The 14225-nt window shown below is 44.8% G+C and overlaps 1 protein-coding gene across 1 annotated transcript in view; it reads right to left on the reverse strand.

The window, feature by feature from the left end:
- Positions 1-14225, reverse strand: part of LOC130534729 (chloride channel protein 2-like) — a 63547-nt gene that overhangs the window by 35064 nt on the left and 14258 nt on the right. The window contains 1 exon segment of the mRNA XM_057049219.1: positions 4672-4822. Within this exon segment, the coding sequence (XP_056905199.1) occupies positions 4672-4822 (151 nt within the window).

Genomic DNA, 14225 nt, shown 5'->3' on the forward strand with positions numbered 1-14225 from the left:
ATAAATGCAGGAAGAGAAGACGTAGACGAGGGTGAGAGGCAAAGAGGTGCTGAAAAGTTTGAAACAAACATGAGGTGTGTGATCAGGAAGCTACAGCAGCTGATCGTCAGCGTCCATTAGAACGCGCCTTCGCTACGGTTAATAACCAGATTGTACTGATTGGATTCATCCTTCACCGGGTCAGATGGCGTTGTGGATGAAGGGCGCCGCCGCCGCCTCCACCCCGCTGCCACGACAGGAACCGCTGCCTCAGGAACCGAATAATGATCCGAGGAAAAGTTTTTCATTCAACCAAACTTCAACCCCTCTGTCTGCACGGAGCGCGGGTCCATCCATCAGAGCGGCCCCGCGGCGACGCGTTTATGGAAGAGCTCGCTCTTTTCGGGAAAGCAAATATTCCTCAAAAATCCTCCTAAAAGCGCAGCAGCCATATTTCACAACTCATCTGGCCTTGGAATCCAGCCGCACGTGTCAGTTTGTGATACTTTACAGCCCAATAATCTATCGCTTTGCTCAATAAATCGAGATTTCTGCCATTTTACCGACGATAAGAGGTTAAAAACAGCTGGACGTGTGTGTTTGGGGCTGTACACACTCCTCGGCGTGGACATCTGGCACACGTGGACCGGAGTACGGATATTTAAATGTTATGTCACGGTCTTAACGCCCCCCCACTGGTTCATGACTCAACCTGCTGCCCCCTAGACGACACCATCTCTCTCTCTCTCTCACACACACACACACACACACACACTCAAACACAAAAGCAGGAGCCTGTGTTTGTGCGCACACTTCTTGACTATCATTTAAATGTCCAACGTTACCCAACACACTCATGTAGCTCACGTGTGCATAAGTGTGTGTGTACCTGTGTGTGTGTGTGTACCTGTGTGTGTGTGTACCTGTGTGTGTGTGTAAATGCCGCCCACTCGTGTCAGGTGCGGCTGACAAAGGTAGCGCGGTTGCTGCTGCAATTGAAAAACTCTCAGCAAAAGTTGACAGTAGAAATAAAAGCTTTCCCTCTCTGACGGACGCTCGTCACGATGGAAACCCTGTCGTTTGTTTTTATTCCCGTTTTTATTCCCGATTGACGCGTCGTTCCACCCGTCTGCTGCTTCCACTGCAGCAGCCTTAAAATAAGGAATCATTTCAACCCAGATCTCTTTGAACTTTACACATCCAGCCACTTCCTGCGGAATTTAATTGTATAAAGATGGAGATTCTAACGCGGGTTAACATTTATGCTAGCACATCCCGCGCCATCCATGTGACTCACGCTCGCGCATGCACACACACACACACACACACACTTCAGCCCCCACAGGTCAAGTGCATGCCTTTTATTGGCTGACATGTTTCAAAGAACAGTCGTGTGTCCATGTGCGCATGTTGCACGTGCGCGACAAATGTGATCGTCCCCAAACTGGACACCGGCCAATCAGGTGTGCTGCTTTTTTAAAATTATTATTTACTGAGCTTTTACACAACCACAAAGATGAGTAATAGCAGGATGAATGGGGGGGGGGGTGATGAGGGATAAAGGAGAGGAAATGGAGGAGTGAGGAAGACAAGAAAGGGAAGAGAAGGAAGAAGAGCATCATGTGAGCAACTGCGGGTCGCTAGGTGTCTACCCGTCACCATAGCAACATGTGGCACCACGCTGAGCTCCTGCTGACATCACACCTGTTGAAGCAATTTTTTTTTCTGTGCGTGTGTGAAAGAGAGAACCAATTAAATAACATGGCACCGCAGGTGTACCACAGAGAGACGGAGATGAGGCCCAAACCAAAAGACAGTTGCATATATTTCATCACTTCATGCTGTGTGTGTGTGTGTGTGTGTGTGTGTGTGTGTGTGTGTGTGTGTGTGCTGTGACTCGCAAACACTGTTGCTTCGGGCTGCCGTCATCTAGTATAACTGCTGATGTCATGGTCTCTGAGTGTACCAGGAGACAGAGACACACACACACACACACACACACACACACACACACACACACACAGATGAGACAGAGAGAGAGAAAGAAACTGACAGACAATTGCCAGATGGAAAGCTCAGATTTATTGTAATCACACACACACACATACACACACACACACACACACACACACACCTTTAACCCTGTCTAGACAGACTCCATTACCAGACATTTACCTTAAGAGCACAGCAACACCTGTGGGGACCAGGTCGCGCACCCGTCACCATAATAATTGCATGTGGACAGGTGCACGGGCACACGCACGCTTCTTCTTTCCGCTAGCCTGTTGCAGCTCAATGCTGCCTCCTGCTGGTCACGCTACCGAACAACAGGAAGGAGCGCGGCGGCAGAATGACGCGCAAACGGTCAGTGAAAACACCATCTGTTCATCCCCGCGGCGCTTGTTTTCCAGTTCTTGGCCTCCAAATTGGGGCTATATATAAAAATCAAAGCTGCCATATACATAATGCAACACTTAGACTCGAACTTAAATCAGTCTAATTTCACTATAATTTGTGTGGCAGTCAATTAGAAGGACTGCTGCTTTAGATCCTCGTGGAAGGAGAAAAAATTGTTTCAGTAGCTTTGTGGGAAATGAAAATGCCCTAAAATACGAGCCACAGATGCCTCGTCATGACCAGCGCAGCAGCTGGCACATTAACTGTTGTGATATCAAACGATGAGGAGTTTGATTAAAGGCCCAGTGGGGCCCCGAGATCTTCATAAATATCTATTTTTGCGCCGCTGAGCCTGAATCCAAAAGCGCCCAGTCAGCTTTTCCACAGCTCCGGTGAGGACAAAGGTGCCTGTTTCAAGATGATAGATGGAGTTCAGCTGCAGGGGCGGATCAGGCCAGTCCTAAAAGTCATGTGTTCAAGGCCAGAATTCAGATGTTTGAACTCTAAAATAAGCTGAGCTGCAGGTGGGAGCAGCACTGCAGCATTTACGCCGCAGATAGCTGTGCGATGTGGACAGAGAGAGAGAGTCAACCACAGTCCTCCTCTTTAGAGACGACAGTTCAGCTCTTCCTAATTAGGCCAGCAGTGTTATTTCAACTGGCAAATTTGCTTCAGAAGTTTGATTAACAGAGAAATGAAGCAGAATTTACTCGGATCCAGTTAATTTCACACAAGGATGCATTTTTCCTCATGGTTTTCTTGGACATTTACACAAGAGAATAGACATTAAACGTTGTGCCAGCACAAATACCTTCTCCTATATTTATGAGGTTAACACAATGACAGACTGGCGACGTTTGAGCGTCAGCGGGACGCTGGAACCGAAGCACGTCTGCAGGCCTCTGCTCATAATTACAGAGACGTAACCTGTTCACACGGTCACGGCAGTCCAGCAGCAAGGATCCGAACCTACTGGGACCGGCTAGCTGCTGGAGGAGTGTGTGTTTAAGAGTGCAAACACACACACGTAGAGTGATGACAGCTCTGGCTGGGCTGGGATGGCACTGTGGCTACGGATGAAACAGATGAATCTGCTGTTAGCTGCAACACTCAGCGTCAGTACAGCAGAATAGGACGTCCGTTTATTGCTCGTATGTGTGTGTGTGTGTGTGTGTGTAATAGATTAAAGAGAAAGTAAGCAACAAAACAAGGCACAGAGGCCATTTAAGCATAAAAGAATGCATCAGCGTTTATCTGTCAGTTTTGTCTTCAAGGAAGTCTGATTGTGTCTGTGTGTGTTTTTCAGAGAGAGGGCGAGAGAGAGGGCGAGAGAGAGGGCGAGAGAGAGAGGGCGAGAGAGAGGGCGAGAGAGAGATTTCCATACATTTTCAGCCAGTCAGCTCTTGTTTTATGCCTGTGCCTCACTGTGTTTGTTTATATAGCCCTTTTCTTTTACTGTGCGTGCGTGTGTGAGGGAGCGAGTGTGAGTGCATGTGTGCACAGTGGAAAGCTCTTATGTGTGAAGCCACCTGCTGAGCAACACATCCTTTCGACTGCATGTACTTTGATATAACGGATCCTTCCAAAAGAGGATGAGAGGAGGAGAAACGGGGGATGGATCGCTGACTCATCAGCTGCCAGTAAAAAGACAGCAAAAACACACATTGCTGAGATAAGAGGGACACGGGCGCTCAGCCAGGTGCACCGATGGCGTCCGACCAGCAGAGGGCGCTCCATTTATGCAGATTAGCAAAACAAGTTGGGTTCTTGTGATTTGAGTCCATTCAGATAGAGAAAATATCCCAAATGATCTAAAATATTCCACCTGCACGTCTGTAGACAGGCTAAAACTACTGTTTTGTCCACTGGATTTAGACAAGATGTGATCTTACAAGACTGAGGCTAAAGTGTCTCACTTGCAGTCTTTATGCTAACACTACGGGTAATGTTCACATCATGTTTCTTCCCCAGGCAACGATTGAGGTGCTCAAGCAGTTGCTGTTCCATGAAATGGCCCTGACATAGTGTTGCGTCTAATCCTATAAGCAGCCGTTTGGTGAAACTACATGGCGATCTCCACTGAAAACCATAATGAGGTGATTGCCTGTTGCAAACATTTTCTTAGAGGGAATTAGCAGAGTTGAATTTGTGCAATTTGTGTCTGGAGCAGGTGCACGCAAACGTTGAGGGAGCGCCAGGTAGGAGTGTTGGGGGTAAAACGTCGCGTTCAATGACATTAAAACACAAAAAGAAGGGTGGCTAACCCTAACCCTAACCCTGTGGCGTGGAACTTACTGCGACACTTGGCACAGCGTCCTTTCTCGTACTCCAGGAGGTCCAGAGTACGACTTCGTTCGCTGATGGATCTCCTCTGCCCGCTCTCCCTCAGCCGAGCGGCCTCCTCTTTGGCGTACACCCCGAGCTCCTGGGTGTAGCGTCCATACATCTGGAAACCACAGCAGAGACACAATTAGCTGACGTAGGTCATCTACCAGCACGTTTCTGATGTTTAACTGCATGTTCAGTGTCAAACCGGAGCACCAAAGACCCCGATCAAAGGGGTCAGAGGTCAGTGGTGGTTGAATGTTTTGGGAGCACAAAGGATTGATTTTCCCTCTACATTTTACATCTTTGATTTTAAATTAATTAATCTGGTCATGCAGAAGGCAAATGTGCAGCCCAGGGGGATGATGGGAGTTTAAGTGCATTTCTTCTCTGCAGTCTTTAGGCTGGTGGAAGAGAATCCCTCCAGTCTGTCGTTTCACTTCTAAATACGTGAATAATCACCTGATAACCAGGAAGATAAAAGTGATGAATTCTTTGACTTCAGGACTCGTGGCTTACCTACACTCTGGCTCCGCCTCCTGGTGACTAAATCATCCGTTCTGTCCAAAAGTGATGATGCGGCGTGCCCCATGATGACACCTACAGTACTGTCATTTATTTGAACAATGGGAGGATGTGTAGTCATGGCAACCACCTGTTGTTTTGCCATCATTTTGCATAAACTGAAATCATCCACCTGCATCTTATAGAATAAACAGAAATTTTCAACAACAATGTCGCTGGGACTCTTGTGCAAAGTCGAGATTGAGAAAGTGTTTGCACTGGGCCAGTCACTCGTGGCCGAGGCCTGATCCGTTAAATGAAGTGAGCGATATCAGCCACAAAGGCTTTTATTGACCCTGGCGACTCGCTGGGCGAAGTGTTCCAAACACGGGAACGTTGATATGGCCTAGACGTGCACCACATGTGGCCGCAGCTCGCCTCTACAGTCACTTAACCTCTTCACGGTGTGACCGTGATGGGGCCTTGAGTGCGCTGTTGTGTGTGGGCGGCTGCAACGATATGCTGGAAGGTGTGTGTGTAATCACTAAACATGCATTTCCACGGAGCCACGGTGTCTCTTTTTCTAGAAACAGCGATTTCCTCATTTGTGTTTTGTGCTGGCACACGGGTAAACAATAGGTAGAGCCGAGGAGGAAGTAGTGAAAGTACCGTTGTTCTGGGGTCATGATATTCATGCTGAATGATTATTTGCCCTGTCCTTTATCAGGAGGCCCAGCAAGTCAGAACTGTATTTTTATTTTTTTTTGCAAGTGGGCTACTTTTAGCTCCAAACGTGTGCAGGCTGTGATGTAGATCAACGACATGTAACAATGACGTTTAAGAAGCTGCTGCTTTGAAGGCCCCACTGCTGCACAAGAAATGGTTGAATCACGTTAAAAATTAACGTGCAGGATTCAACCAGTTATGAAAGAGGAGGCGGTAAAATGAGTTTGTGAGGGTCAAAATCCCTAAAAATTAAGGTTCTTCCTGTTCACTAGTCTGGACTGGTTTGAGTGAGTCCAGTCAGCTGGAGTTAATGTGAACCAGCATGTTTACAGTGAACACAGTCAGGAGCAAATCGTTAGAAATGCTCACATCCAAGACAGATGCAGTATTTACCACAAAAAAGAGAGCAGCAGCGATTCCAAATGTAAAGATCCAGGAATATAAGCAACGTTGTCTGCATTGACTTATTCAACTTCTGGAAGTCAGAACCAACTCAGACCTGTAAAGGGCTTTTCTGCGAAGTGGGGTCATTTTAGCTCGTCTCCACAACTTCAAATGAGTCTTTGAGGACCAAGACGTGGGTTTAAGGTTGAGCTAAGAAGTGGGCTTAGGTTAGCTAAGGGGGTGAGCTGGGATGGTTAAAGTCACACAAAGATAGAAGTAGGAGTAGGAGTAGGGGTGTGTGTGTGTGTGTCCTTTAAAACTTTTATCACTACAATAAGCAGACAGACGTGATGGTGGAAAATGTGTTTTTGTGTGCAAATATATAAACAAGGAAGTGGAGAGAACTTTACAGAGTGATTAGATGCAGGTTGTCTGGAGGGCCAGATTTGTTAGGAGGTGAAGAATAAGGTGGAGGAGGAAAACAGGCAAACAGCGATGAAATCACAACCTACAACAATGAAATCGCAGGAGAAGTGGCATGTTTGCAAGACATTTTTAATGAGAGATGTTTCCTAAAACCTAAAAACCTTCAAACAACAACGCCAAAATCACCTTTGCAGTTGCAAAACTGCAGCAGAAGGAAAAGGAATTGGACCATTGTTCTGAGGTACAACAAGGTTGGGAACTTCAAACTTGCATTTTCTAAAATTCCTCAACTTATGTGGTTAAATGCAACAGATTTATCTAGCCTGGAGTGCTGGGATCTGGAGATCCAACATAAATCTATGACACAGGAAATTAACTGGTACAATTCCAACAAATGGAGAACAAAGGGTGTACAGTGAATAAACTGTTTCATAATTTTCCTGGAGGGGCACCCCAGGGGGTTCATGGGGAGTCTTGTGAGCCCGTGCCAGGCTGCCATGCCAACCCTCGGGGCTCCCTTAACACTGACCCGGGACTGGACAAACAGATGGAAGAAAAGAAGGAAGGATCGATGGGCAGTCAAATGCCAGAGAAATAAGAGGCAGGAGGAGGCGTTTTGGTGAAAGCAGGGCAGAAACGATGAGAAAAGTGAAGAACGAATGGAAGAATGCAAGTGGAGGATGTGTGTAAAGGGTCCTTGGGAAGAATCCATCTCGCAGTGTGAGTTGAATGTAGATGCGGCACGGGCATTAGCTTTGCATCCCGAAATGTTACAATAAAGCAGTCGTCTGTGCAATACACAGATAATGTTCGTGGCAAGATATTTTGATATTTTTAATCAGTCCAACAAAGAACAACTTGCAGACAAGTAAAAATGGGATGAAAAACATCTCTCTCTAGTTTACCTCCTCTGTGAATAGAGGCAAAGCTCCCATCCCTCTGCACCCCCCATGCCGACTGCTCACTCCAGTGATCACTTGCAGCAGCAGCTGCATATTAGTATAAGTGCCACGTCTTGACCACCGTCACAAACAAAAACAGCCCCTGCAAAGTGCCAATATTATCCTGTTAACCGTGTGTGTGTGCGTGTGTGTATTCTTATGCCGCCTCATTAAGAAAACACATATTTACTTGGGCACACTCAGCTCTGTTGGCCAACCGTTTCGTTGGAGGACCTGCCCTCCATCTCTCTTCCTCTTTCCCACATTAATCCCAGCCTTGCCTTGTAAGGCCAGAGCTGCAAATTCCTGGAAAGCCATTTAGCTTTCAAACACACAGTTCTATCGCTTCTAATTGAAGACACCTTCAGGATGTGAAGCAATGAGGAAGAAAGATCCACGGGCGCTGTAGGACACGTCCTGCTCATGTGGATATTTTCATTTTCTTATGTACCGTTAGTGGATTAAAGCGCTCAGCCAATGAACATTGGAGCAATTTATTAACGCGCTACATGACGGGCGTAGGACATTTTCCAACCTGTTAAAAGGAATTTTCCATACTTGTGCATTTTTGGGACCAGAAATATAAGGATGACAGGTAAAATTATTGTTCTCAGTTATCATGGCCAAATTAAGACCATAAATAACAACAGAAGAGGACATTGCTGTCAATTCTGTATGATGATTTGCTTCACATCCACTATGCTTCTTTAGATCTTAAGAACTATTATAAGCCAAGTTCCTCTATAGTGGGGCCACTTGAATATGGGGAATATGAAAAAAAAGAGTACTTGTGTTTGGGGTGTTTCTGTTGCACCCCAAAAGAGCTGTATCTGGCTTTTAATTATTAATTAATTTAGGTTTAAAGCCATAGCCTTGAATTGCTTTGATGTATAAACCAATATTGAGGATTCAAAAAGGGCTTTGATGTTTCTACTGTACTAACTAGTCCACTTGGTGAAACAAGTACACCTGTTGAATGTGATGATGGCCAGTGAAAGGAAGTTTTGCAGTGAGAAGGAAGATATGCTAGAAGCACTTTCCTCAGAATATCAAACGCATCAGCTCGACAACATGACAGAAAAAGATCCACATTTGGGTCACATCTCAGACACTGAATTTCAGTCCCAAGATTGCAAAGATGACGCATCTCGAGCCCAGAAAACGCTCACAGAGGCTGTAAAGGACATCCTCAACGATCAGCCAGAGAACGTCTCAGTCAACTCGTCAAACATGTCAGAGTTTGATTATCAACTGTTGAAGTCCAGCACTGCCAAGGATCTTCAGAAGGTGGCCTCTGAGATCAGTGCACAGATAGTACAGTCTAAGAGCCGCCTCGACTCACAGGCTAATTCAAATTGTTGGAAAATGGTTGAAGAAAGACTCAAGGCCTTCTCCTTTTGTAAATATGTCAAAGAGTCAATTTTGCAATTATGGGCAGCACTTAAGACAAAATACAACCACTCATCAAATCAAGAGGAGGGACTACAGAAGGTCTTGGAGAAAGGAGAATTGTTGGTGGAGTCAATGTCCAAAATTATGGGAGCTAGGACATTAGATGAGAAGAAAACCCATCAAGAAGTCTTCCAAAATGTTTTCAATAACTTTGATACAGAGGAGCACAAAGAAATCTGCAACCAGCTAAGCGACATTATATTCCAGCACGTGGGTACTGAGAGAAACATGAAAAACGACATCAACAAACACGTGGACGCCTTTATAAAAGATATGTATAGCTTTGCCCAAGCTCAGACACAACAGCAGGACCACAGAGTTGTAAAAATGGCACTGGAAAGGATTGAGGAAGCTACTGACAGTCTTTCTATATCGTCTCTACAGCTGCCTAAAGAAAGCCTCACTATTGAAAGTGATAAAGACGATGCAGATAGCCTTCTACCCTCCTTAGACCCATTTGAAGAGAGGAACCGCATTTCCAGTAACCTGGCAGTACAACTTACTTGCGAAATTTTGGGCAATCTGTTGCCTCATGTACCTGCAATGACACTGAAGGACATCATCTCCAAAATGAAGACCATGCTCATGAAAGAATTTGAAAGTGTGGATGTTCCCCTCACAATAACTGAAGACCACATTGGACGAACTGTCAAGGCTGTGCTCAAAGAGCTGCGCAAGAAGATGGGGAGGAAAGGCTGGATAAGGCTAAACCTTTTGCTTGGCAACCAGTACGATTTGATAATCGAGAGCACCATGACACATCTGCAAGCTCCCCAAGAAAAGAACAAATTCATAACGTTTTTCAAGAATATCTTCAAGTTCAGAGCCTAGCCTGTTTAAACCGTCCAAAAAAGACGCAGCTTTTTTGCAAACATGCTGAGAGTCACGAGTTCCAGCACCTAACCCACCAATGATAAGACAACTACTGCCTCAGATGGCTTTCCTAACAAGACAGGCAAATGGAGAACGCAGAAGCTGGCTGAAAAAGGACATCATCACCATCATTTGGAAAGATATGAACGGATAGACTATTATAATGGAGAAATCCTGAAGTCTTTTCCTGGCTTATGTTAAATAACCAAGCTGTGTGATCACTGTGTCCTGTGCAACACAAGACTGAGCTAATGTGTCTTTATTTTTTAAAATAATTTCATATATATATTTTTTTATTTAGGATTCTTTTCTGTGTTCATTTGGATTTTATTAAAAAAAACAAAAACAAAAAAAAATACGCCTGAGCTCATTCTGTAGGGGACTTGGCTAAGAAGTGGAGGGTTCCTAGTTCAAGTGCCAGCAGTCAAAACATGAACGGTGTAGCAGAGGTAGGTTAACGGACACCTTCAGAGCACTGCTGAGGTACTCTTGAGCAAGGCACTGAACCCCAAGTGCCCATGCAATGAGCTGGCAACTCATTCAGGGTTGTACCCTGCCTCTGCCTCTCTGGCGTGGGACAGGGTCCAGCACCCGTTCTGTGGCCCAAAAGGGATGTAGTGGCCAGTGTTAAAAAAAAAACAACCTTCCCTTCTTTTCTTTTTTTTTTTAAATATAGGTGAACTGGTTCCTGGTGCCGTTTGGAGGCCCGGTCCCACGTGGGGCCATGGCACAGCTCTCAACTCAGCTGAGGCAAGTGGTTGCCTACTGGCTGTACAGCCTCAAGGCACAATGAACAGATCCTCCCTGCTTTGTACCCCCATCAGTCGTTTTTAACAATTAGTGTAATAGACAGACAGGTTTAATGTTAGAGATGAAAGCTTTGTTGACATTAAACACCAAACTTAATAAAGTACATGTGTGCAGTTCAATTTAAAAACACAGACAAGAAATAAATCAACAGTAATGATGGCCAGTGAAAGGAAGTTTTGCAGTGAGAAGGAAGATATGCTAGAAGCCCTTTCCTCAGAATATCAAACACATCCGCTCGACAACATGACAGAAAAAGATCCACATTTGGGTCACATCTCAGACACTGAATTTCAGTCCCAAGATTGCAAAGACGACGCATCTCGAGCCCAGAAAACGCTCACAGAGGCTGTAAAGGACATCCTCAACGATCAGCCAGAGAACATCTCACTGAACTCGTCAAACATGTCAGAGTTTGATTATCAACTGTTGAAGTTCAGCACTGCCAAGGATCTTCAGAAGGTGGCCTCTGAGATCAGTGCAGAGATAGTACAGTCTAAGAGCCGCCTCGACTCACAGGCTAATTCAAATTGTTGGAAAATGGTTGAAGAAAGACTCAAGGCCTTCTCCTTTTGTAAATATGTCAAAGAGTCAATTTTGCAATTATGGGCAGCACTTAAGACAAAATACAACCACTCATCAAATCAAGAGGAGGGACTACAGAAGGTCTTGGAGAAAGGAGAATTGTTGGTGGAGTCAATGTCCAAAATTATGGGAGCTAGGACATTAGATGAGAAGAAAACCCATCAAGAAGTCTTCCAAAATGTTTTCAATAACTTTGATACAGAGGAGCACAAAGAAATCTGCAACCAGCTAAGCGACATTATATTCCAGCACGTGGGTACTGAGAGAAACATGAAAAACGACATCAACAAACACGTGGACGCCTTTATAAAAGATATGTATAGCTTTGCCCAAGCTCAGACACAACAGCAGGACCACGGAGTTGTAAAAATGGCACTGGAAAGGATTGAGGAAGCTACTGACAGTCTTTCTATATCGTCTCTACAGCTGCCTAAAGAAAGCCTCACTATTGAAAGTGATGAAGACGATGCAGATAGCCTTCTACCCTCCTTAGACCCATTTGAAGAGAGGAACCGCATTTCCAGTAACCTGGCAGTACAACTTACTTGCGAAATTTTGGGCAATCTGTTGCCTCATGTACCTGCAATGACACTGAAGGACATCATCTCCAAAATGAAGACCATGCTCATGAAAGAATTTGAAAGTGTGGATGTTCCCCTCACAATAACTGAAGACCACATTGGACGAACTGTCAAGGCTGTGCTCAAAGAGCTGCGCAAGAAGATGGGGAGGAAAGGCTGGATAAGGCTAAACTTTTTGCTTGGCAACCAGTACGATTTGATAATTGAGAGCACCATGACACATCTGCGAGCTCCCCAAGAAAATAACAAATTCATAACGTTTTTCAAGAATATCTTCAAGTTCAGAGCCTAGCCTGTTTATACCATCCTAAAAAAGACGCAGCTTTTTTGCAAACATGCTGAGAGTCACGAGTCCCAGCACCTAACCCGCCAATGATAAGACAACTACTGCCTCAGATGGCTTTCCTAACAAAACAGGCAAATGGAGAACGCAGAAGCTGGCTGAAAAAGGACATCATCACCATCATTTGGAAAGATATGAACGGATAGACTATTATAATGGAGAAATCCTGAAGTATTTTCCTGGCTTATGTTAAATAACCAAGCTGTGTGATCACTGTGTGCCGTGCAACACAAGACTGAGCTAATGTGTCTTTATTTTTTAAAATAATTTCATATATATATATTTTTTTTTTTTTTTATTTAGGATTCTTTTCTGTGTTCATTTGGATTTTATTAAAAAAAACAAAAAAAACAAACGCCTGAGCTCAGTCTGTAGGGGACTTGGCTAAGAAGTGGAGGGTTCCTGGTTCAAGTGCCAGCACAGTCAAAACATGAAAGGTGTAGCAGAGGTAGGTTAACGGACACCTTCAGAGCACTGCTGAGGTACTCTTGAGCAAGGCACTGAACCCCAAGTGCCCATGCAATGAGCTGGCAACTCATTCAGGGTTGTACCCTGCCTCTGCCTCTCTGGCGTGGGACAGGCTCCAGCACCCGTTCTGTGGCCCAAAAGGGATGTAGTGGCCAGTGTTAAAAAAAACAACCTTCCCTTCTTTATTTTTTTTTAAATATAGGTGAACGGTTCCTGGTGCCGTTTGGAGGCCCGGTCCCACGTGGGGCCATGGCACAGCTCTCAACTCAGCTGAGGCAAGTGGTTGCCTACTGGCTGTACAGCCTCAAGGCACAATGAACAGATCCTCCCTGCTTTGTACCCCCATCAGTCATTTTTAACAATTAGTGTAATAGACAGACAGGTTTAATGTTAGAGATGAAAGCTTTGTTGACATTAAACACCAAACTTAATGAAGTACATGTTTGCAGTTCAATTTAAAAACACAGACAAGAAATAAATCAACAGTAATGATGGCCAGTGAAAGGAAGTTTTGCAGTGAGAAGGAAGATATGCTAGAAGCACTTTCCTCAGAATATCAAACGCATCCGCTCGACAACATGACAGAAAAAGATCCACATTTGGGTCACATCTCAGACACTGAATTTCAGTCCCAAGATTGCAAAGACGACGTATCTCGAGCCCAGAAAACGCTCACAGAGGCTGTAAAGGACATCCTCAACGATCAGCCAGAGAACATCTCAGTGAACTCGTCAAACATGTCAGCGTTTGATTATCAACTGTTGAAGTCCAGCACTGCCAAGGATCTTCAGAAGGTGGCCTCTGAGATCAGTGCACAGATAGTAAAGTCTAAGAGCCGCCTCGACTCACAGGCTAATTCAAATTGTTGGAAAATGGTTGAAGAAAGACTCAAGGCCTTCTCCTTTTGTAAATATGTCAAAGAGTCAATTTTGCAATTATGGGCAGCACTTAAGACAAAATACAACCACTCATCAAATCAAGAGGAGGGACTACAGAAGGTCTTGGAGAAAGGAGAATTGTTGGTGGAGTCAATGTCCAAAATTATGGGAGCTAGGACATTAGATGAGAAGAAAACCCATCAAGAAGTCTTCCAAAATGTTTTCAATAACTTTGATACAGAGGAGCACAAAGAAATCTGCAACCAGCTAAGCGACATTATATTCCAGCACGTGGGTACTGAGAGAAACATGAAAAACGACATCAACAAACATGTGGACGCCTTTATAAAAGATATGTATAGCTTTGCCCAAGCTCAGACACAACAGCAGGACCACGGAGTTGTAAAAATGGCACTGGAAAGGATTGAGGAAGCTACTGACAGTCTTTCTATATCGTCTCTACAGCTGCCTAAAGAAAGCCTCACTATTAAAAGTGATAAAGACGATGCAGATAGCCTTCTACCCTCCTTAGACCCATTTGAAGAGAGGAACCGCA

This window comes from Takifugu flavidus, chromosome 12 (assembly GCF_003711565.1).
Source record: "Takifugu flavidus isolate HTHZ2018 chromosome 12, ASM371156v2, whole genome shotgun sequence".
NCBI lineage: Eukaryota > Metazoa > Chordata > Actinopteri > Tetraodontiformes > Tetraodontidae > Takifugu > Takifugu flavidus.